The 24,464-nt window shown below is 42.3% G+C and overlaps 1 protein-coding gene across 1 annotated transcript in view; it reads right to left on the minus strand.

Annotated features, from left to right (window-relative positions):
- The window catches only part of LOC149461413 (meprin A subunit beta-like), a 72,440-nt gene that overhangs the window by 38,552 nt on the left and 9,424 nt on the right, over positions 1–24,464 (minus strand). Inside the window, exons 2-9 of the mRNA XM_089678360.1 lie at positions 22,904–22,922; positions 20,393–20,440; positions 20,258–20,298; positions 18,083–18,161; positions 14,842–14,959; positions 10,924–11,102; positions 9,920–10,138; positions 2,451–2,603 (exon numbers count right to left, since the gene is read on the minus strand). Of these exons, the coding sequence (XP_089534486.1) occupies positions 2,451–2,603; positions 9,920–10,138; positions 10,924–11,102; positions 14,842–14,959; positions 18,083–18,161; positions 20,258–20,298; positions 20,393–20,440; positions 22,904–22,922 (856 nt within the window). The remainder of the gene's footprint in view (positions 1–2,450; positions 2,604–9,919; positions 10,139–10,923; positions 11,103–14,841; positions 14,960–18,082; positions 18,162–20,257; positions 20,299–20,392; positions 20,441–22,903; positions 22,923–24,464) is intronic.

Genomic DNA, 24,464 nt, shown 5'->3' on the forward strand with positions numbered 1-24,464 from the left:
ACTTCACAAGAGCAAATACAAAGGGTTCACCACAAGGTGTAAACCATTCATAAGCCTGAAGAATAGAAAAATCATATTGTACTTTGCCAAAAAACATCTAAAAAAAGCCAGACCAGTTCTGGAAAAGCATTGTTTGGACAGATGAAACTAAGATTGATCTGTACCAGAATGACAGGAAGAAAAAATTGTGGAGAAGGCTTGGAACAGTTCATGATCTGAAGAAAAACAACGTCATCTGTAAAACATGGTGGAGGCAGTGTGATGGCATGGGCATGCATGGCTTCCAGTGGCACTTTGTCATTAGTGTTTATTAATGATGTGACAGAAGACAGAAGCAGCAGATGAATTCTGCAGTGTTTAGAGATATACTGTCAGCCCAGATTCAGCTGAATGCAGCAAAGTTGATTGGACGGCACTTCATGGTACAGATGAACAATGATCCAAAACACACTGCAAAAGCAACTCAGTCACCTGATCTCAACCCAATTGAGCATGCATTTCACTTGCTGAAGGCAAAACTAAAGACAGAAAAACCCACAAACAAAGAACAACTGAAGACAGCTGCAGTTAGAGCCTTGCAAAGCATCAGAAAGGAGGAAACCCAGTCTTTGGTAATGTCCATGGGTTCCAGACTTCAGGCAGTCATTGCCAGTAAAGGATTCTCAACAAAATATTCAAAATGAACATTTTATTTATGATTATATCCATTTGTTCAATTAAATTTGAGCCACTGAAAATGGAGGGACTGTGAATAAAAATGGTTGCAGTTCCTAAAATTTGTACTTGATATTTATGTTCAACTCCTTGAATTAAGCTGAAAGTCTGCACTTCAAACTCATTTGGATTGTTTAATTTTAATTTATTCTGGTGGCATACAGAGCCAAAAGTATGAAAATTGTGCCTGTGTCCAAATATATATGGACCTAACTGTGTATGTATATATATATATATATATATATATATATATATATATATATATACATACACACTGTATTGCCAAAAGTATTGGAACACCCCTCCAAATCATTGGATTCAGGTGCTCCAATCACCTCCATGGCCACAGGTGTATAACATCAAGCACCTAGGCATGCAGACTGCTTCTACAAACATTTGTGAAGGAATGGTTCGCTCTCAGGAGCTCAGTGAATTCAAGTGTGGTACCGTGATAGGTTGCAACCTGTGCAATAAGTCCACCCGTGAAATTTTCTTGCTACTAAATATTCTACGGTCAGCTGTTAGTGGTATTATAACAAAGTGGAAGCAACTGAAAACAGCAACTCAGCCACAAAGTGCTAGGCCACGTAAACTGACAGAGTGGTGTCAGAGCATGCTCAAGCGCACAGTGTGCTGAAGTCGGCAACTGTCTGCAGAGTCAATAGCGAAAGACTTCCAAACTTTGTCTGGCCTTTAGATTAGCACAACAGTGCGTAGAGAGCTTCATGGAATGGGTTTCCATGGCTGAGCAGCTGCATCCAAGCTTTATATCACCAAGTGCAATGCAAAGCGTCAGCTGCAGTGGTGTATCGCACTGGACTCTAGAGCAGTGGAAACATGTTCTCTGGAGTGACAAATCACGCTTCTCTGTCTGGAAATCCAACGTGTCTGGGTTTGGCAGTTGCCAGGAGCACGGTACTTGCCTGACTGCATTGTGCTAAGTGTAAATTTGGTGGTGGGGGATTATGGTGTGGGGTTGTTTTTAAGGGGTTGGCCTTGACCCCTTAGTTCAAGAGAAGGGAACTCTTAAGGCATCAGCCTACCATGACATTTTGGACAATTTCATGCTCTCAAGTTTGTGGGAACAGTTTGTGGATGGCCCCTTCCTGTTCCAACATGACTGCGCACCAGTGCACAAAGCAAGGTCCATAAAGACATAGTTGAGTGAGTGTAGGGTGGAGGAACTTGACTGGCCTGCACAGAGTCCTGACCTCGACCCAATAGAACACCTTTGGATGAATCTGAGTGGAGACTGCTAGCCAGGTCTTCTTGTCCAACATCAGTGCCTAACCTCACAAGTACGCTTCTGGAAAAATGGTCAAAGATTCCCATAGACACACTCCTAAAGCTTGTGGACAGCCTTCCCAGAAGAGTTGAAGCTGTTATAGCTGCCAAGGGTGGGCCAACTCAGTATTGAACCCTACAGACTAAGACTGGGATTCCATTAAAATTCATGTGCGTGTAAAGGCAGGCATCCCAATACAATTTGAGCAAGTGGGTACAAGTGTAACTGTATTTACAGAGCTGTCCTTTCAACTTACAGCATATTGTGAATTATATTGCACAGCTTGTGTGCGCAGTGCAGAAGTTGCACTTTGCCCTTTTGTTATTTACTGTGTCATATGAGATTTGTCCAATATTAGTATATTGTGCTTGAGAGGAATTTTAGATGGATAACATGTCAACCATAAAGTGAAACAGCAATAAATGAAGTTATGTGATAAGATACTGCTTACCGTTGCAGTTCCCTAAGTTAGTGTGATCAGTACTGGGTCCAGTAGGGTTTTGAAGGACATGCTCCCAGTCTGCATTATCTCCTGTACCTTGTATCATTCCACAGATGTTGTTGTACTCAAAATCACAAGTGTCCAGGAAAGTGAGAAAGTTAGCTAAGAGTGAAAACACAGTTTTAGAATAAGATCAGGATACAGAGAGCTACAAAAAACTCATAGCAGATATCCAGTAACCCTTATGTGGCTTGTTTATGTCATACATTGTATACCCTTAGATATTTAATTGCTAATCACAATGTATGATGTGTTTTATTGTAAAGAAGATTCATACCATGTATTCTGGTTATCAGATGATTAACCCCAAAATGTTTCATGTGTTTTAGATGGAGTGATGCCTTTTTATTATGATTTTTTACATGGTACTTAAACCACTTTCCCTTCAGAGGATTTACACCCCTCCTGACCAGGCCATTTTTTGCGTTATGGCGATGTGTTGTTTTTACTGACAATTGCGCGGTCATGCAATGCTGCACCCAAATGAACTTTACGTCCTTTTTTCCCACAAATAGAACTTTCTTTCAGGGTATTTGATCGCCTGTGCATTTTTTGTGCTATAAAAAAAAAGACCAACAATTTTCAGAAAAAAACAATATTTCTGACTTTTTGTTATTAAACATGTCCAGTAAAAAAATGCAAAAAATCATATTTCATCATAAATTTAGGCCAAAATGTATTCTGCTATACGTCTTTGCTAAAAACAAAAATCTCAATACGTGTAAATGAATTGGTTTACGTGAAAGTTATAGCGCAGGCATGTCCAAAGTCCGGCCCGCGGGCCATTTATGGCCCGAGGGTCAGTTTAATACGGCCCTCCATGTCAGTGTGTCAGTGTGTCTTATGGAGCGAATATGGAGCGGCCGGTCCGGTATTTCCACCGCGCCGTGTCAGAATACCGGGCCGGCCGCTCAGCTCTGCAGCGGGACCTTACCTGTTCCTCTATCCAGCGGCGCGCTGTCTTCCCGGCTTCTGTAGTGTGGGCGCTGGGCATGACAGCCGGGTGCCAAGTGCGCATGCGCAAGAAGCGGTGCTTTTTGTGAATGGTAAGGCAGTACCTGGGACACATGACAGATCCCAGAAGCCGCCGGACCAATCACAAAGCGCAAGTGCTTCTCGCTCATGCGCACTGGGCACCCGGCTGTCATGCCGAGCACCATTACAGAAGCCGGGAAGACAGCGCGCGGCTGGATCGAGGAACAGGTAAGATCAAAGAACAACTGCGGAAGTAAGAGCGGGTACCTGTCAAATTCAGGTACCCGCTCCCCACCTCCCCAAAGGTCAGCAGCCATCTGTACTGTCCGCAGTCTCTGGTCATCCCTGTGCTGTCCGCAATCTCTGGTCATCCCTGTGCTGTCCGCAGTCTCTGGTCATCCCTGTGCTGTCCGCAGTCTCTGGTCATCCCTGTGCTGTCCGCAGTCTCTGGTCATCCCTGTGCTGTCCGCAGTCTCTGGTCATCCCTGTGCTGTCCGCAGTCTCTGGTCATCCCTGTGCTGTCCGCAGTCTCTGGTCATCTCCTGTACTGTGTCTGCAGTCCATTAGTTCAGAATTTTTTTTTTCCTGTTTTCTGCCTCTAAAACCTAGGTGCGTCTTATGGTCAGGTGCGTCTTATACGGCAAAAAATACGGTAACTTGGCATAAAATAATTTATTTGCATTTAATTGTAATGGTTCAAAGAATGTTTGGAAAAATGTTCGGCCCTCCACCATGTTCACTTCATCCAATCTGGCCCTCTTTGAAAAAAGTTTGGACACCCCTGTTATAGCGTTTACAAATGGCAGTAGATATACTGGGATTTTTTTTTTATTTTTACTAGTAATGGAGCCAATCAGCGACTTATAGCGAAACTGTGGGACTGCGGTGGGCAACTGACTTGGTGTCATTGACATCCCCAATTACACCAATACAGTGATCAGTGCTAATAAAATGCACTGACACTGTGCTAATGGCACTGAGCAGGAAGGGGTTAACATGTGGGGCAATCAAAGGGTTCACTGTGTGTTGTGTGTGTTTTACTGTGTGTGTGATTCACTGTAAGCACACTGCTTTGCATGGCTCTGCTATGCGCAGCCATCCAAAGCAGTGTGTAGGAGCTGACAGGAGGGAGAATTGTTTTGTTTACGAACAGTTCGCCCCCCCCCCCAATCAGAGATGCTCGGCAATCACTGGGCGCCGGTGAGTAATCACCATCCGGGACCCGGTGACTGACAGCCGCAGCTGCAAATCGTGGCATGGGTAGAGTGCTTGCGCGTCCCCTACCAAAAAATGCTAAATCACGTATATATACGTACTTCTGTTATAGGGTGGATGGGAAGCAGTTAATCCTATATTAATAAACAAACACACCTGCGCTCTATTGACTCCCCCTGTGTACAATAGCTGCTGCAATAAACACAATAATGTGTAAAAACAAGTATAACCCACAATATACAGTGCTTACATGAATATAAGTCCAACATTAGTACATTATCTATAAAGTGCAACAGTTCTGCCTCACCTGCCCTGCCTCACAATGCTGACACCACTCCACACTGCAACCATGTCTCACCACTTCTGGGATTGTAATTTCCTGTAGCTCCGCCTTGACGTACGTTTCAGTGTGCTGACATCATCAGGAGGCGAATGCGACGAAACGACAAAACGTACGTCGAGGCACACAACTATTAAAAAATACTTTATCTATTCAATTAAATATAAAACCTACTAATATAACATATGATATTTCATAAAAGCAATCCATAATTCAAACGTATTCATTGGTTTCACCAAAACATTTTATAAAAATGGTATACATATATGCTGGTAGAGCATATATGTATACCATTCTTATTAAAATGTTTTGGTGAAATTAGTAGGTTTTATATTTAATTGGAAAAATAAAGTATATTTTTTAATGGTACAATTCTCAATATGGAAAGCCAGTAGATTTCCAGGTACAAATTTAAAATACCTGAAATAGTTAGTTACAGATAAGATACAAGTTAAGAGAACTGTGCAATGTGTGCTAGTCATTTCTAGTTATTAGTTGATGGTAGGAAGCAGTTTCATGTAGCAGTGCTAAAGTGCAATGTACGTGTGCTTATTAAACTGCACCAATCTGCATCCTGGTTAGGTGCTTTATGTTATTGTCATATTACTGCTCACTTTACTTTGCTAGTGTAAAGGGAATTAAAAGGCTGATATCAAGAGATGGAATTTGCCTTTAAAAATAGATTTTAATAACTATAAAACTGAACTCTGGGCAAATCAAAAATGTACAAATGAATTCCTTTTTCTTCATCAAGTAAACATATTTAAATGTATGTTTTTAATGCAAAAAAATCTAAGTACCTGAATATGACATCAGCTCTCTCATCTACTGTACACCAAAGCTTAACGGGGAGGGGAGAGGAAGCCCAACAAGCAAATCAGGTGTACTGGAGCCGTAATGACAGTAGAAGGGAGCAGAAAGATGAGCTCATCATCTGCTACTTCTCCTTTTACTGTTCAGTCACTGGTGGGAGGTAGGGAGGGGACTTGAAAGCAATAGTAAATCTGTAAATCTGTAAAAAAATCAGGTACCTTCCCTCAGAAATGTGCTGCATGGCAGAGTTGTGTAAATCCCAGGACTGGCTGGACAGAAATACAAATCCATTGACAGTTTAAAAAAACCTGTACATATACAGTATTTAACGGCTTGAGTGCCAGCCGCCATTTAAAAACAGTGCTGGGATAGCAGCTATTCATGAATCCTGCTGGCACTTGTGCTCGAACGACCAAATGTAAGTGACAGTTTGGGTCCAGTACTAAGCCCAGTAGTTGAAACAAGTAGCTCCTGGGCTTCCAATGCTTCTACAGAATACTTCATAGGGACTGCGGCTGTAAAAGCGAATGTAAACACTGCTGTGCTGTGTTTATACTGGTAAAGTAGTGACATCATGGCACTTAATCTGCATACAAAAGACAGAATAGAGATGTTACAGCTCTATCCAGCCCCATTTTTGCAGCAGTAGGTCACTGATAGTGATATATCACCCTGGCAGAACGACCACACTAAAAATCTTAAACAACGCAGTCGTGCGTGGAGCAATTATGGCGCAAAACCAGATCGCCTCGAGTGTTCTCCCTCTACAAATCCGCCTTCCTCACCTACACCTCCTCCCTCCATGCCGCCAAACAAGCCTACTTCGTAACCCTCATCAACACCCTCTCCACCTGTCCTCGCTGGCTCTTCTCCACTTTCAACTCCCTACTCTCCCCCCCCCCACCCCCACCCAGTACCTCACTCACTGCCCACGAGATTGCCAATCACTTCCAAAATAAGATCGACGCAATCCGTAAGGACAATGCTCAACCTACCTTCCCACCTAGCCTCCCTCCCACCATAACCCCACCAACTCTCCCCTCCTCTGACCTCGCAACCGCCTTACCTCCCACCACACCTAACATCCCGCACACTATGACCTCCCCAACACTCCGCTCCTTCAGCCTTGCTACCACTGAGGAGGTCACTAAGGTCTTCTCAGAAGCCCGCCTCACCACTTGCCCCCTTGACCCTGTTCCCACACAACTCCTCCGGTCACCCTCCTTCTCCATCCTACGCTCCCTCACCCACATCTTCAATCTCTCTCTCTCTACTGGCGCATTCCCCTCCCCCCTAAAGCACACGCACATCACCCCCATACTCAAAAAACCCTCCCTGGACCCCACCCACCTGAACAACCTTAGACCCATCTTTCTGTTGCCGTTTACTTCCAAGCTCCTTGAGCGCTTAGTCTACAATCGCCTATGCACCCACCTCACTGACAACAACCTCCTTGATCCACTACAGTCTGGCTTCCGTCTCCTACACTCCACCGAAACCGCCCTACTCAAAATCACTAATGACCTGCTAACTGCCAAAGCTAATGGCCACTACTCAGTCCTCCTACTCCTCGACCTCTCTGCGGTGGTCGACACAGTCGACCACCCCCTCCTCCTTAACAAACTACACTCCCTCGGCATCAGAGACTCCACTCTCTCCTGGCTCTCCTCCTATCTATCCCAACGCTCCTTCAGCGTTACCTATAACGCTACCACCTCCCCCTCTCTCCCCCTCTCTGTTGGTGTCCCCCAAGGCTCGGTCCTCGGGCCCCTTCTCTTCTCCATCTACACCTCCTCCCTCGGCAAACTGATACACTCCCATGGCATCAACTATCACCTCTATGTCGATGACACACAAATTTACCTCTCCACCCCTCGCCTCACACTTTCAGTCTCCGCCCGTATCACCCACCTACTGAACGACATATCAGACTGGATGTCGCTCCATTTCCTCAAATTGAACCTTTCCAAAACCAAGCTCCTGATTTTCCCCCCAGCCCGTGCCCCCCTCCCCCCCACCCTCTCCATTATGACCAACAACGCCACCATCAGTCCCACCCCACAAGCCAAAGTCCTAGGTGTCACTCTAGACTCAAACCTGTCCTTCCAACCCCATGTCCAATCGTTGGCAAACTCATGCAGGCTCCACCTCCGCAACATCTCCAAAATACGTTTGTTCCTAACCCCAGACACTACTAAACTACTCGTTCACTCCCTTATTATCTCACGTCTGGACTACTGCAACTCCCTTCTCACCGGCCTACCTCGTCGCAGACTATCCCTGCTTCAGTCTATCCTGATCTCAGCAGCCAGAGTCATCCACCTTACCAACCGCTCCGAAAACTACTAACACAGACATACAAAGCCATTCATAACGCTGCCCCAAACTACCTCACCATCCTGATACCCAAATACCACCCTACCCATAATCTTCGCTCCTCACAAGACCTCCTACTTTCTAGCTCCCTGGTCTCCACCTCCCATGCCCGACTGCAGGACTTCTCCAGGTCTTCCCCCATCCTCTGGAACTCACTACCCCAATCCATCAGACTGTCACCTACCCTCCTTACCTTTAGGCGCACCCTGAAAACCCATCTCTTCAGGGAAGCCTACCCCGCCCTCACCTAACAGCCGATCTCCTCCTACCACTCCATCCCCCACAGCCACTTCCTCCTGTACCACTATCCCCTCCCTCCTATATTGTAAGCTTGAAAGAGCAGGGCCCATGACCCCCTTGTGTATTGTATTGTTACTGTATTGTCTCATGTACTCTCCCCCACTATAATGTACAGCGCTGAGCAAACCTTTTAGCGCTATATAAATACTGTATCATAATAATAATAATACTATTAGAAGTATTAGATCTGCTGCTGAACAACTGTATGAGCGTCTGGGTCTGGTTCCCACTGATCACATCCAGATCCCCCATGAAGAAAAAAAGGAAATAAAAAAATGTAATAGGAAAAATATAATAAATAAAGTTAAAAAAAGTTTATACTATATATAAAGTTTATACAGTATATATATCTTGCATTCAGAAATTATTCAGCCCCCCTTCACTTTTTTCAATTTTGTTATGTTGCAGCCTGATAACACAGTTGTTTAAATTCATTTTGTTTCTCATTAATCTACACTCAGTACCTCATAATGACAAAGCAAAAACAGAATTTTACAAATCTCTGTCAATATATTAAAAATTAAAAATTGAAAGATCACATTGGCAAAGGTATTCAGACCCTTTACAAGAACACTTGAAATTTAGCTCAGGAGCTATGTAGCCATTGCATCCCTGAGGCCCTGGGTCTCCACTACCCCCGTGTAGTAGAGCGCACACAACAGGTAAGCCCCCTGCAAGAACAACAACCTAAACCTAGGCCGGTTATTGCCAGCTATTTAAATTATGTAGACAAACATGCCTTACTGCAACACTACCGCAAGGCTCAGAGCCTTTCTGTGGACTACCACAAATTACTACTCTTCACTGACTGAAGGGGGTTTAAATATATATCCCTCCAAAATGTATCCCCGAGTTGCGGCAATGACATTGGATGATCTGCATGACATTTGTGTTCACAGCGCTCACATAAATTATGGCAATGTCATTTAAATTTTTAGCAATCGAAAAGCTGTGAAAAAGTCATGTAATTCTTGCCCTCCTCAACCTGACTATTTTCACAAATCTTTCTTTCCCACTGCATGCATTGCAATTTATTTAGGAACTAAAGCTCTCCTACATTAAAGCATATACTGTACATTAGCTTTGAGCTGCCCCACTCTGCTACATTACATAAATGTTACACTTACATTAGGATAGACTATAAATACATAGTATAATTTGTGAAACAGAGCCATTGGTTAAATGAAAAAAAAAAAAGACTAAAATGAAAATACTCTGGGAGTCAAGGGGTCTAGGGAGTTAAAGGCCCAGTGGTTAAAATAATGCATTTTTTAATCAATATTCCTTATCATGTGAAGTAAACACAAGCATTCTATTTTAACAATTACCGATGAGGTCAGGTATAGCTGTTTTGAAAGATTTGAAAATGATAAAGTAAAAATATAGTTTAGATACTTACAACAGTTGTACAAACGATTAAGCTTTTCAAGATCGTAGTCACTGAAATCCATTCTTTGTCCAATCACATCACTGAAGGAGGCTATCCGAGTTATAATAGTGGGTTCACTGCCATTTTGAAAGGCGGTCTTACCGTAATGCATAACTGATGTGTAGTCATATGGAACATTTAGAGAGCTGGACCGGGTATCATTATATTTATTGAAATTTCCTTCTCTTCCTGTGAATGGAAGGACATTGTAATGTATCAAAAACAAGTGTATAATTCTCTGTCACTGAAGGCTTTTGCAAGCCATTAAAAAAAAAAAACTTAAATGAATGAAAGTTGTTTTTTTTTTGTTTTGTATAAAATTGGGGAGAAGTTACAGTGTTACTAAACCCAGGACCCTGCATTCTCTCTATCTGGTCTAACACAGTACACAGAACATGGAAATTAAATTATTTTTAGTAAATATAAATTGCTAAATACCTTTTCTCAGCAGCAGTTAGAGCAGTCTTGTGACTTCTATCAATGTTCAGCAAAGCACTGGTCAAAGCTTGTGGGAGGAGTTTTCTTTCTGCTCTAGGAGGATGCAGAACCCTTTGATCTTGGCATGGTTAACGTGCACATAATTCACATTGGTGAACATTGTGAATGTGTTGTTAAAACGTGTTTCTTGTTTTTTCATTTTTTCCCAACTGTTTGAATTTCCTAGGTATTGCAGCACATGATGATGTGATGTCAGAACATGCTGCTAAAAATGCAACATGTCCTTTTTTTTTACCCCTGGTCTAAACAAGAAGCACCCAGCAACCACAGGTTGGGCACCAGGGATGTAAGGCCTTTAGTAAAAAAAAAAAAATTTCCTTGAAACCTTCTCATTCCCTTACTGATCAGAATTAACATACTGTTGAACTCCTGTAAAGCCTGCAGTGAGGTGCTACAACAGTTTTTAGACAAAGACAAGAGCATGGTGTCAGAACACTTCTTCATCTTCTGTTAGAATTATAAATAAGAGCACTTACCACTAAGGATTAAGTCCCACATAATTATGACGTAATCATCTCGGTCAGCACGTGATTGTTCATGCCAAAACCCCAGAGCATGGAGAAACTCATGTTGAATTGTAGCTAATCTGTCACAGTTGGTACCAAGTGAAAGTTGCTGCTTTCCCCTACGTAAATTCCCAACATAGGACCAACACCTACATAACAAGAAAAGGAATGATTATGTTTTATACTGCATACTTTATTTTTGTATCAATACTGTATTGATACATTCTGAAAATATACAATGGTATGAATATTATATACACTGTATATAGTAATGCTTGACACCTGCGCAATGCAGACATCTACATAACAAGAAAAGGAATGATTATGTATTATACTGCATACTTTATTTTTTACTCATTACTGAATTGATACGTTTAGAAAATGTATCAATTTTACTCAATACTGTAATGATACAGTCTGAAAAAATACAATGGTATGAATATTATATACACTGTATACAGTATAGTAATGCTTTGGGATGTTTAGGTTAAATGTAGAGCTCACCAGTGAGTACAGTCCACGGCAGATATGCCGTTTTAGGACTTGTTGGACCACTTTTATTTAAAGGGAAAGAAAAGTCCAACGAAAGTAAGAAGAAGAGTTCAACACAGAACAGTTGCCCATGCAGGGATTTCCACCAGTCACACAAAATGAAAATTCAGCCTTCTGGCTCTCCTTAGCAACACCGCTGCTCACCCCTTGTGCCTCAGTCCTCCTGACCATCTAGCACAGCGTCCCTGTGTTCATGTACAATTGTACCTCTATTAGCACTCTTTCTTGCAGCTCCCTGCTATTCAATTGACACCTGCACAATGCAGACATACACCCTTCTGGCTGCTCCTTTACCAACAATGGACTCCTCAGGCAGGTGGAGCCCAGAACCATAGTTCTGACAAAAACCCATCTCACACCTGCAAAATCAATGGTCCAGTTGTTTCCAAAACCAGGACTCAGGATTGGAGATTTCATCAAACCCAAGTCTCTAAGAAATATCAAGGCTCTAGGTACCAAACACACTGAGGAAACTGAAAAACCAGTCTCCTCCAAATGAAAAAAGCACCCTGGAGCACCCTTTTATGTCTTGGGTGACATAAACGCATTTTAACACTTTTACAGGGCATATATATATATATATATATATATATATATATATATATATAAACACACTATATTGCCAAAAGTATTTGGACACCCCTCCAAATCATTGGATTAGGGTGTTCCAATCACCTCCATGGCCACAGTTGTATAAAATCAAGCACCTAGGCATGCAGGCTGCTTCTACAAACATTTGTGAAAGAATGGGTCCGCTCTCAGGAGCTAAGTGAATTCAAGCGTGGTGCCATGATAATTTGCCACCTGTACAATAAGTCCATCTGTGAAATTTCCTTACTACTAAATATTCCACAGTTAACTGTTGGTGGTATTATAACAAAGTGAAAGCAACTGGGAACAACAGTAACTCAGCCACGAAGTGGTAGGCCACGTAAAATGACAGAGTGAGGTTAGCACATGCTGAAGTGCACAGTGCGCAGAAGTCACCAACTGTCTGCAAAGTCAATAGCTAAAGACCTCCAAACTTCATGTGGCCTTTAGATTAGCAAAACAGTGCGTAGAGAGCTTTTTGAATTGGTATTCTATTGCCGAGTAGCTTCGCCCAAGCCCTACATCATCAAGTGCAATACAAAGCATTGGAATAAAGCATGCTGCCACTGGACTCTACAGCAGTGGAGATGGGTTGTTCAGAGTGGTGAATCATGCTTCTCTGTCTGGAAATCCAATGGACGTGTCTGGGTTTGGTGGTTGTCAGGAGAACTGTACTTGCCTGACGTCATTGTGTTAAGTGTAAAGTTTGGTGGAGGGGAGATTTTGGTGTGGGGTTGTTTTTCAGGGGTTGGGCTTGGCCCCTTAGTTCCAGTGAAGTGAACCAAGACATTTTGGACAATTTCATGCTTCCAATTTTGTGGGAACAGTTTGGGGATGGCGCCTTCCTGTTCCAACAAAGCAAGGTCCATTAAGACATGGATTAACGAGTTTGGATTTGAGGAACTTGACTGGCCTGCACAATGTCTCCTGACCTCAACCCAATAGAACACCTTTGAGATGAATTAGAGCAGAGACTGCGAGCCAGGCCTTCTCATCTGACATCAGTGCCTGACCTCATGAATGTGCTTCTAGAAGAATGGTCAAACATTCCCATAGACACACTGCTAAACCTTGTGGACAGCCTTCCCAGAAGAGTTGAGGCTGTTATAGCTGCAAAGGGTAGACCAACTCAATACTGAACCCTACGGGCTAAGACTGGGATGCCATTAAAATGTATGTGCATGTAAAGGCTGGCATCCCAATACTTTTGGCTACTTAGTGTATATATATATATATATATATATGTTGGCCAATACCATACAGAGGTTTAACAGGACAGGTTCCACTCAGAACAGGCCTCACCATGGTCGACCAAAGAAGTTGAGTGCACGTGCTCAGAGCCATATCCAGAGGTTGCCTTTGTGAAATAGACGTATGAGTGCTGCCAGCATTGCTACAGAGGCTGAAGGGGTGGTGGGTCAGCCTGTCAGTGCTCAGACCATACGCCACACACTGCATCAGATTGGTCTGTATGGCCGTCGCCCCAGAAGGAAGCCTCTTCTAAAGATGATGCACAAGAAAGCCCGCAAACAGTTTGCTGAAGACAAGCAGACTAAGGACATTGATTACTGGAACCATTTTCTGTGGTCTGATGAGACCAAGATAAACTTATTTGGTTCAGATGGTGTCAAGCTTGTGTGGTGGCAACCAAGTGAGGAGTACAAAGACAAATGTGTCTTGCCTACAGTCAAGCATGGTGGTGGGAGTGTCATATTCTGGGGTTGCATGTGTCCTGCCAGCACTGGGGAGCTACAGTTCATTGAGGGAACCATGAATGCCAACATGTACTGTGACGAACTGAAGAAGAGCATGATCCCCTCCCTTTGGAGACTGGGCCGCAGGGCAATATTCCAAAATGATAACGACCCCAAACATACCTCCAAGAAGACCACTGCCTTGCTAAAGAAGCTAAGGGTAAAGGTGATGGACTGGCCAAGCATGTCTCCATGGGGTAGATTTTTCAGGGTACTGCCTAGGCATAATTAACACTTCTAGATGTTCCCTACTATACGAGAGTGTATCTTCACTTTTTAAGTTTAGGTCCACTTTAGGTGAAAACGAGCAGATGTATGCAGAAAGTGCCTATTTCCTCTGACAACACCTAATTATCAAGAATCTTTGTCATACATATATTTTTGAAAGCTCTTCTGTGCTGCATAAACCACAAGGTCTGAGTATGTGTGTACTTACAGAAAGGGTTTGTGCATTTATATCAGCTTTCTAAAGAAAAGTATCCATTTTGATGGTTGGATCATTAGATACATGCAGACTTACATCAATTGTGTATGATCAATTTCAATCTTATTTACAGATCTACACACTTTGGAATGCTGTCCTTACTATGAGGAAATGTGTCCAAGGCTTTTGAGGACTTTCTTTTTTTCAAATTGGTCTGAGCTATGCTCATCTCCTTTTTTATTTTGTTGAATAATAATCAATAATTATAATTATTCAAACAAAATAATTAATATACGAAAACTGCATTTAACTGACTATATAACAACAGAAGAGTTTGATTTCAAAGGCTCAGTACATGGTGGGGACACAGTTTCCAAGTATATGGATGTATTATACCATATTGGGAAATTGTACATTAATTGACGGCTATAGTGTAGAAGGTAAAGAACATTGGCACAAATTATGACATGTAAAAATAGAATAAATTATAAGGTAATTTCCAAGGAATGCAAATAATAATCAAGTTACTTATTTCCAGTGTAGTAAGGACTAATTAAGTTTTCATACCCACTTTCCTTGAATACTGAGATGTAATTTGGTTCCCCCTCCCAAGGTTTGAAGTCTATACAAGATTTGAGTCGGTAACGTTCAAAAGCTTCTAAGACAAGTGCTTTTGCATTGATTTCTGCAATAAAAGAAAATAATAAAATAATATTTCTTTGCTGTTAGATAATATAATAAATGATTATGTAACTATGTTTAGAACTACTAATCTATAGAATTATTCATTAATTAGGAATTCTCTACATAGGGCACCCCAAAAGATACTTAGCTTCCCCGTGCACCTCCATTCATCTATTGAAGTCTGACACTTCTAATTATGGTGCATCATGTGACCTCGTCTCTTATCTAGAAGGAAGCAGTGTTCCTGTGGGAGTGAAGAACTGACACAAACCAACACAGAGCTTACACAGCGATTAGACTTAGTGATCCATCAGGTAAATAGGACAGTGGGGGAGTGTAGAGAAGATATGTATGAGTGGGTTGGAGAATACCCTATCAAGAGAACCTGTCACTCTTCCCTAAATATCCTTCAGCACTGATCCTTTTGCCTTTTTTTCAAAACACATTCTGATGCTTCCTATTATTCCTAATATTAGGAAAAATTTTATGATAGCCATAAATGATGAGTGCACTCATCCCAGATCTCTAAAAGTTATTTAAGGCCCCATGCTTTAGCTTTTCAGTTTTTTTATAATCATTTTTGGAAACCAACAGAAAAATATGTGAAACATTTTCTGATTTCTTTCCAAAATAAATTATTTCATTAGAAGCAAAACATTTATACTTTTAGTTAAAAAACTGCAGGGAATATTATGGATTTGTAATGTTAGCAGATTTTACAAAAAAATTCACATTTATCTCAAGCCAAACAGAGGTATTAGGGACATTTTTCTCAGGCAGAGTCTACACATTTAACAGATGTTAAAAATCCATATTATCTTACTTCTTTAGACATCATAGGAACAATATAGCAGGGTATAAATTATTTTTAATGTAAATCTGTTTAATATACAGTCCCATAGATCAAAAGTATTGGAAGAACATTTATTGGCTGCTGAAGTTATTAACAGGTTTTCCTGAGTCGCCCTATTGCTCAGTGAAGGGGTCATCGACATTTCTAATACAATATTTCTGGAGCAAAAAAGGTACAGCACTAACTTATTATTTACAGGAAAAGTTGATATTTACTCTCTCTCTCTCTATATATATATATATATATACTGTGTGTATATATATATATATATATATATATATATATATACGATATTGCCAAAAGTATTGGGACAGCCCTCCAAATCATTGGATTCAGGTGTTCCAATCACCTCCACGGCCACAGGTGTATAAAATCAAGCACCTAGGCATGCAGACTGCTTCTACAAACATTTGTGAAAGAATGGGTTGCTCTCAGGAGCTCAGTGAATTCAAGCGTGGTACCGTGATAGGTTGCCACCTGTGCAATAAGTCCATCCATGAAATTTCCTTGCTACAAAATATTTCACAGTTAACTGTTAGTGGTATTATAATAAAGTGGAAGCAACTGGGAACAACAGCAACTCAGCCGAGAAGTGGAAGGCCACGTAAAATGACAGACCGAGGTCAGCGCATGCTGAAGCGCACAGTGCGCAGAATCCGCCAACTGTCTGCAGAGTCAATGGCTAAAGGCCTCCAAACTTCATGTGACCTTCATATTAGCACAACAACAGTGCGTAGAGAGCTTCATGGAATGGGTTTCTATGGCTGAGCAGCTGCATCCAAGCCTTACATCACCAAGTGCAATGCAAAGCGTCAGATGCAGTGGTGTATTGCACACCACCACTGGACTCTAGGGCAGTGGAGAAGTGTTGTCTGGAGGGACAAATCACACTTCTCTGTCTGGAAATCTGATGGATGTGTGTTAGGGATCCGGTTATGACCAGAAATGCGTGGGAACACAGGCGTAGTCAGGGCTGGAGAGGTGGAATGGTCAGGCAGGCCATTAGGTACTGTACAGGGCGCGGGGTCTAAGTCCCAATCTGCTTATTCACCAGGGCCCCTGATGGTGGGGATGGACTTGGAGCAGACTGAGACCAGGTCGCGACCCCTGAGTATGTCCGGCAATGGTAAAGAGCGTCGTCAGAGGTGTGCGGGGAAAGGAGCCTGACGTGAAGAGGCTGGCAGACCTGGTAACAGGGACAGATCCGTGCGGGATGGATGGATCGTCTGGGTAGCATCAGGCGTAGTCAGGCAGGCCAGGTCAGCAACGTGCGGGCAGCGAAGTAAAGGAGGAGCAGGCAGAGAATAGTCAGGGTCACAAGCCAGGTTCACTAACTCACGGGCAATGCGGTACAGAGGATCAGGCAGAAGGATGGTCAGGCAAGCCAGGGGTTAAACAGGAGATGGTCAGCAGAGGTCAGGATGAAAGTAGGGTCAGCAACTAGGCAGATAGGCAGGAACACAGGATACCAAGCACAGGGGCTCATGGGAAACAATACACCAAGGTACTGACTGCAGGTCTGGCCATTCCTTAAATACACCTCCTGCAATCAGCCTCAGGTGATGGCTGACTGCAGGAGTGAGCTTCTGGTTGCTGCGAGCACCCGCTGGCCAGCCTTGGTACTGCAGACCACACGGCAGGTGAGTCCCACCACCAGTGGTGAATCCATTCCTGACAATGTGTCTGCATTGGGTGGTTACCAGGAGAACGGTATATGCCTGACTGCATTGTGCCAAGTGTAAAGTGGAGGGGGGGATTATGGTGTGAATGAAGGAAACTCTTAAGGCATCATACTCCCAACTTTGTGGGAACAGTTTGGGATGGCCCCTTCCTGTTCCAACATGACTGCGCACCAGTGCACAAAACAATGTCCATAAAGACATTGATGAGCGAGTTTGGGGTGGAGGAACTTGACTGGCCTGCACAGAGTCCTGACCTCAACCCGATAGAACACCTTTGGGATGACTTAGAGCAGAGACCGCAAGCTAGGCCTTCTCGTCAGACATCAGAGCCTGACCTAAAAAATGTGCTTCTGGAAGAATTGTCAAATATTCCCATAGACACACTCCTAAACCTTGTGGACAGCCTTCCTAGAAGAGTTGAAGCTGTTATAGCTGCAAAGGGTGGGCCAACTCAATATTGAACCCTACAGACTAAGTGCATGGGCGTGGAAAGGCAGGCATCCCAATACTTTTGGCAATGTAGTGTATACCAGAATATACCAGAACAGTATATGATCAACCGCATGTCTACATGTTCTTAAAAACATACCCAAGCTGTCCTCTAAGTAGTACGGAACTGGTATTGGCCAACGATAATTGTCACCATTGATTGAGTTTCTTTCATTTGCCTATATGAAAATGCAAAGATTTATCTATTTTTTTTAAATCCATAAAAGTCATGAAGATTTTTATGTAGCATACAGAAACTCACAAGAATCACCACAAAGGGCAGTAGTGATGCACAATTTACCCCAGGAAAAAGCAATCAGATAACATATTTTAGTTGATCTGAACTCAGAAAAATAGAATCCGGGTCAATGAGTTTAATGGGTAGTGGGAGCTAAAGAAGGTCTAGAATCGGTACGGTCTTCATTTATTTTGTAACGGGCACCACAAACTATATAAATCTATTATCTATAAGTGATAATAATAATAGAAATAATCATTGGACATATCATATAATAGTAATGGCAATTCAACAAATGGTGACTCAACAATGAATATTACAGTATATTAACACAGCAATCATGTTTTGGTTGTAAGCTGTCATGTAGTTAACAGTCCATCCTAGTGAAAATAGTTCAGTTTTAGCTTCAGTCTCCTTTCTCGCACTTCTTCTAGAGGTATTATGTGTAAACACTGCTAATTCTTAAAAGAGCTATTTATGAGTGCTATATAACATACTTGGATGATTACAATGGACTATAAACATATTTTCTAGAAGATTGACATTCCTTAGTTTAAAACCTAGAGCACATAGTTTTACCAGATATAGATTATATCTGGGTCTGTTAGCAAGTTATTCACTCAAAGGCAACCCTGTTAACCCTAAAAGCTAAATAAAAGTGCAAAAACATATGAAAGAATTTATACATAAACAAACGTATAATACTGTACATCAGGGCTTGAAATTTCCACTCGCCTGCTCGCCAATGGCGAGTGGAAATTATGGTGGGGGGCAAAGGCGTATCTACCGTGAGGCAAACAAGGCGTTTGCCTAGGGTGGCAATTTTTGGAGGGGTGGCACCGCACTCGGAAGAAGGGACCTTTTGGGCAGCAGCGGACAGAGCCATGCAGGGCCGCCAGCAGAGGGGTCGTGCCCTTACCCTTGCAGTGGCCCAGACAGCAGGAGAATTGATGCAGGGGAGGGCAGTTGCAGAGCGATGCTCCTGTACCTCTCCCTCCAACAGCTGACGAGCCGGGACTGACCAGGGGACAGCCTGGAGCAGGGAGAGGAGAAGTGTCGGAGAGGAATATGCCCGGAGCAGGTGAGCTGTGCTGTGTTCTGTGGGATCTCCCTGCCTCCCTCCCTACACTGATGGATTGTATGGGGCTGCAACACCCCCTTCCTGCTGCCCGGAGATCAGCAGCCCTTGGAGAAGGTGTTTGTGTGCAGCCCCATACGATGTGAGAAAGGAAGAGAGAGAGAAGGGGAGGAGAGAGAGGGAAGAGAGAGAGAGAGAGAGGGGGAAGAGAGACAGAGAGAGAGGGAAGAGAGAGAGAAGTAAGAGAGACAGAGAGACAGAGAGAGGGAAGATGTGTATTTCTGTGTATGTACATGTATCTGTGTGTATGCATGTCTGCACGTGCCTGTGTGTGTATACATGTGTCTGTATGTGTGTGTGTGTACATGTGTCTCTGTGCGTGTGTGTACATGTGTCTCTGTGTGTGTATGTGTATGTACATGTCTGTGTGTGTGTACAGGTGTCTCTGTTTGTGTGTGTTTGTTGGTGGCGAGTAACTCTTAAGGCCTGGCTAGTAGCTCAGGACTTGAGATTTTAAGCCCTGCTGTACATACACAATAGTGCATTGACCATGCGTAAAGTGCAGCAACTTATAATCAGAGGTCATTCTAGTGAGGTTTTCCTATTCGCTCTTTAGATGGATTTGCTTATTAACTGGAAAAAGTGAAAAGTTGAACATGCTATCAGATTTTATGTGCAAGTGGCATGGCAGGCAAAATCTGTAATGTAACTTCTATCAAAAAAATTGAGGATTTCAAGAAGGGGGGTTAGAGACAAATCAGAATCCCTGGTAAAATATGCATTTGAAGATTGCTTAATATATTTGCAAATCAGTAAAAAAAATATACTAGACAACCGATACTACATTTGTGCACATTTTTTTGCTTTGAGCAAATGTTAGATATTGTAGCTGACATTTTATAGACTGAATGGCAGCAAGACAAACACAACTGAATTACAGGTTATTAATGTGTGCTTACAGCAAGTTGGATGTCTCCTTCGAACAGATCCAGTCTCTGCGCTTAATAAGAAAATGAACACATTAGTACACTGCTGAACAAGTGATTTTACAGCCCCCATATTCCCATACAAATACACATGCAGTTATAACAAACCTTGATTGATGTCAAAAATGTCTCTGTCTTTTCCAGCATCCACATCAACTGTAAGATACAGTACAATAATGTCAAATAAGCAGTAAACTGCATTCAATACATATTTATAAACAAAAAAAATATTTTTTTAATTTCATAGTATAGTGTATGAATTGATGTACAAATTGTACATAGAAAAAATATTAAATTTACTTGTAGAGCTCTGTGCTGTGAACAGTTCTATCTATCTATCTATCTATCTATCTATCTATCTATTTGTCCATCTCTATTCATGCACACCTCATGTTAATTATGGCCTTATTCAACATATTTAAAGAGGTTCTATACAGCTTGGATTGATGAATCTCCCACTGCAGATTGTGACGGATTGCCTGGCACCTACCTCAAAACTGCTTCCTCGCCGCTGGGACACAGGACCAAAGTATTGTAGCCAGGCATTGCACCCAAGGACTAAAGGACACTAGCTTAGGTGCAACTGTTTATTGAACAGAAATACAGATTTTTATACACTTCAGGAAAACAAACATTACACATTGGGATAAGCATCCTGCACTGATTAGGTAACTAGATCAGGCTGACACCAGACTAATCCCATCATGTAGAATCCTCCAAGAGGACTAGACAACAGGCAGAAACAATAGGTGATTAATTAATTATGCAAGAGAGACACAACAGTGAACACATCACACCTTCATAAACAGATTACAGCAGGAGACCTCAACATCAGGTTGTTTTGAGCTGATTATATTAACCACTGCTTAGAGTGTCAGGAAAAGCTTGCAGGTACTGCAGGTGAAGGTTCACGGTGTATGAGTATGCACATGCGCAGAACAGTAACGGGCCAGACAGATGTGTGTGGACTTGGGCATAGGCGCACGCAGGTGTGCGCGCTCATGCGCACTCGTGCATTCAGGTGCGCACCTGTCACTAATACTGGTGCCAAAAGGGCTATTTAAACAGGCTGCAGCTTTGTCTCATTGCTATTTGGTCTACAGCTTCTGAGTGTGTTCCTGATTCTTGTGTAACCTCTGTTACTGACCCGGCTTATTCCTGATCTTCACTTGTCTACTACCTACCCTGATCCCGGCTTGTGTTGGATTACTCTTCTGCCTCCTGTTCCTGTCTGATTGAACCTCCGCTGCTGACCTGGCCTGTGACCCAAATACTCTGCTATCTACTGTCTATACTTGATCTGCCCGACTGTTACCTAATCGGCTCATCAGCCCTGCAAATCTGCATCTGGATCCTGCTTCCTGCTGCAATTCTACAACCTGCTGACAGCTGAGATCTATGCCAGATTATCTGACATCAGCCTGTCCTGCTGCTTCACCTGCCTGCCGACTGCCGCTGACACACAGACTACTGGACTGATCACAGGCTCTCATACCTCGTTGTGCTCTTGCGGCTGCTGTCTTACTACCAGTAGCGCTTGAGCCGGAGCTGTACAGGAGGTCTGCCTCTTCATGTCAGGCTCACTATCCAGGTACATGACACCAGGGGTGGACTGACAACTCATGGGGCCCCTGGGCAATAGAGGATCATGGGGCCCCTGTGTTCTTGCCCAAACTCAAAAAAAGCCTATGAAAAAGGTACCAGGGGCATCTCATGGGGACCCCTACTGACCCCGGGCCCTTGGGCATTGCCCGAGTATCCAAATGGTCAGTCCGCCCCTGCATGACACAGAGTCTGTGAGTCTAGGAGGTGGATTGAAGCAGTCAATGCTGGTTTGGGCACAGAGACCCCAAATCTGTATCCAGGTCCTTCAATTCTCAGAGTCTGTGTTTTTGAGAAGTCGTGGAGTTGAATCTGAAGTAAAACTACTCCAAAAGGTCACCCAGATACACACCTCCCATAGAATACAGTCCCCTCAGATGCCAGGGCCCCTGGTCAGTAGGCAAGAGGCTAGCCTGCAGTCTCCTCCAAAAGCACCTGTCCAGGTTGGGTCTGTCACACATCTAATGTATTTTTACAGTTGTTCCCGCCAAATCCTACAATTAAATATCAACCTGCATGCTCTCTACAAACAGCACTTAATCTAGAACACTGGATTCTAATTTCATAGTTATGTAGTGGTGGTAAATGTAGGGGTGTACATACTGTTTCCATCTTGCAAATCTGAATTTTCATCAATTTAGATTATGAGACTGAATACAACATGCCAATTATATATTGAAGAAAATTGAAGGAAAATCTAGGGAAAATTAGAAAAAAGTGTTTGCAATAAACTTTATTTCAACTTTGTCTCAAATGGCGTGCGGTCAATCAGCTTTTAAATTGTGTTTTGTGTAAAAAATAAAAGATAGAAGCTAAATGATTGCTATGATCAACTACACCAATTGAGATATGACTTGTCTTAGACACTTTTTGTTATTTCCCATTGAATATTTGTCTGTTCACATATATTGAAAAAGCCAATACTTTCTATGGCGTGTACTGTACTTACTATTTCACTCACATTTTCTATCTCTGTATATATGTACCTATGAATTAACCTACAGGATGAACACTTACCTAAGATCTCTTGAAAAGTCTAGAAAACAAAACAAAACATTACAAAAATATTAAAATATAGACATTATGCAAAGTTTACAAGTTTTATTGTTTTAATATTGAGATTATAATTACAAGTACTGCCAACATAGAAAATTGGTATCAATATGAAGTATGATTTATGGATTTCCTGAAAATTCTAGCTGCCTGGCTGTCTCTGGATACAGTACTTACTGAGTCACCGACCTAGAACAAGGATGACAAGCAGGCATGTAGAATTTTCTGAAGATCATGAATGACATTCTAATATGTATTTCAGCATAGACTTCCTTCAACAGATTAGGCAGGACAACTAAAGCAAGGTAAACACAGAGAGTTTTTTTCATTCAACCAAGGGATTGAACAAGAAAAAGCTGACAGATTTGCGAATCAATTTAAGCATTGTTGATGCAGGGATCTCTCCACCTGTTCTATTGTATTCTGACAGGGGGACTTCCTCCCATTAGAATACACTGATCAGTATTTACAGCAATTGGTTGCATACACTGGTTGAATGCTGGATTTCCAGCATGTCTGTTCGATAGAAGCTAGTCATTAGACCAGCTTCTATTGAACAGAGAATAGTACACACATACTGAAAGTCTGCTAGTTCCTAGTAAACCATCCAACTTTAATTACCTGTGTACCTGGCTTAGGATCTCTCTCTCTGCCATCCTGCAACGTTTTAAAGGGGCAGTGGTTTTACTCCAAGGATGATGTTCTTCAATACCAAGCTATGAATAAGGATATACCTTTAAATAATAGTGTTTACTATCAGTTTAAAGTTAATGAGAACATATAATAATGTGAAGATGTTTCACTGGCCAGCCCAAGCAAGTCAGGCAGATTGCTTGAAAGCAATTTCTTCCAATCAAACTGTTTCCTGTAGCCTATTAAATATGTGTAGTCAATTCTAAAGGCTCAGGTTATTTTTGAAACTGTCTGAATTGTGAGACAATGTGAGCATGTTTAACCAGTTTAAGCACTTGAACAATAGCCCGTTTATAACCTTTCATTACTAATACTTCAATGGATTGTCTTCAATCCTCTGAGTGGACATTTTGAGTAGCCAATATATATGTTATGGATTGTTATTGGCCGAAGGAGGAAACAGAGGCATATAGACTGTTCTGCATCTTGGTAATGACAAGAGCCTACTGGGAGGACTTGAGACTTGTGGGAGATGTAGTTTCCAAACAGACTAAGCCTGTATATCATATTTGCAATTGAACTACACATCACAGCATGACTGGAGCTCTGTGGTGAAGAAAAAGAAAGTCTGTTCCCAAGCTCAAGGCAGATTTAGTGAGGACACTGTTGGAGACAGACTGTACTGTAGGCTGTTAGCAGACTGTTTTGCCTCCAAATCAGAAGCACAGAAAGGTGGAGTAGCAGACATTTCCTTGCCACTGTCACTGATTGATGCCGCCACCTGATTGCTAAAGAGACCATCACTATTGCTGACTGGTGTTGCCACTTGATCATTGGGAAGGATGCCACTGCCACTTACTTTGATGAGCTGCCAATAAAGAATGACAGGAGA

The sequence above is a fragment of the Staurois parvus genome, unplaced genomic scaffold (genome assembly GCF_062004578.1).
Source record: "Staurois parvus isolate SC_StPar_1 unplaced genomic scaffold, SC_StPar_1.0 ptg000203l, whole genome shotgun sequence".
Lineage (NCBI taxonomy): Eukaryota > Metazoa > Chordata > Amphibia > Anura > Ranidae > Staurois > Staurois parvus.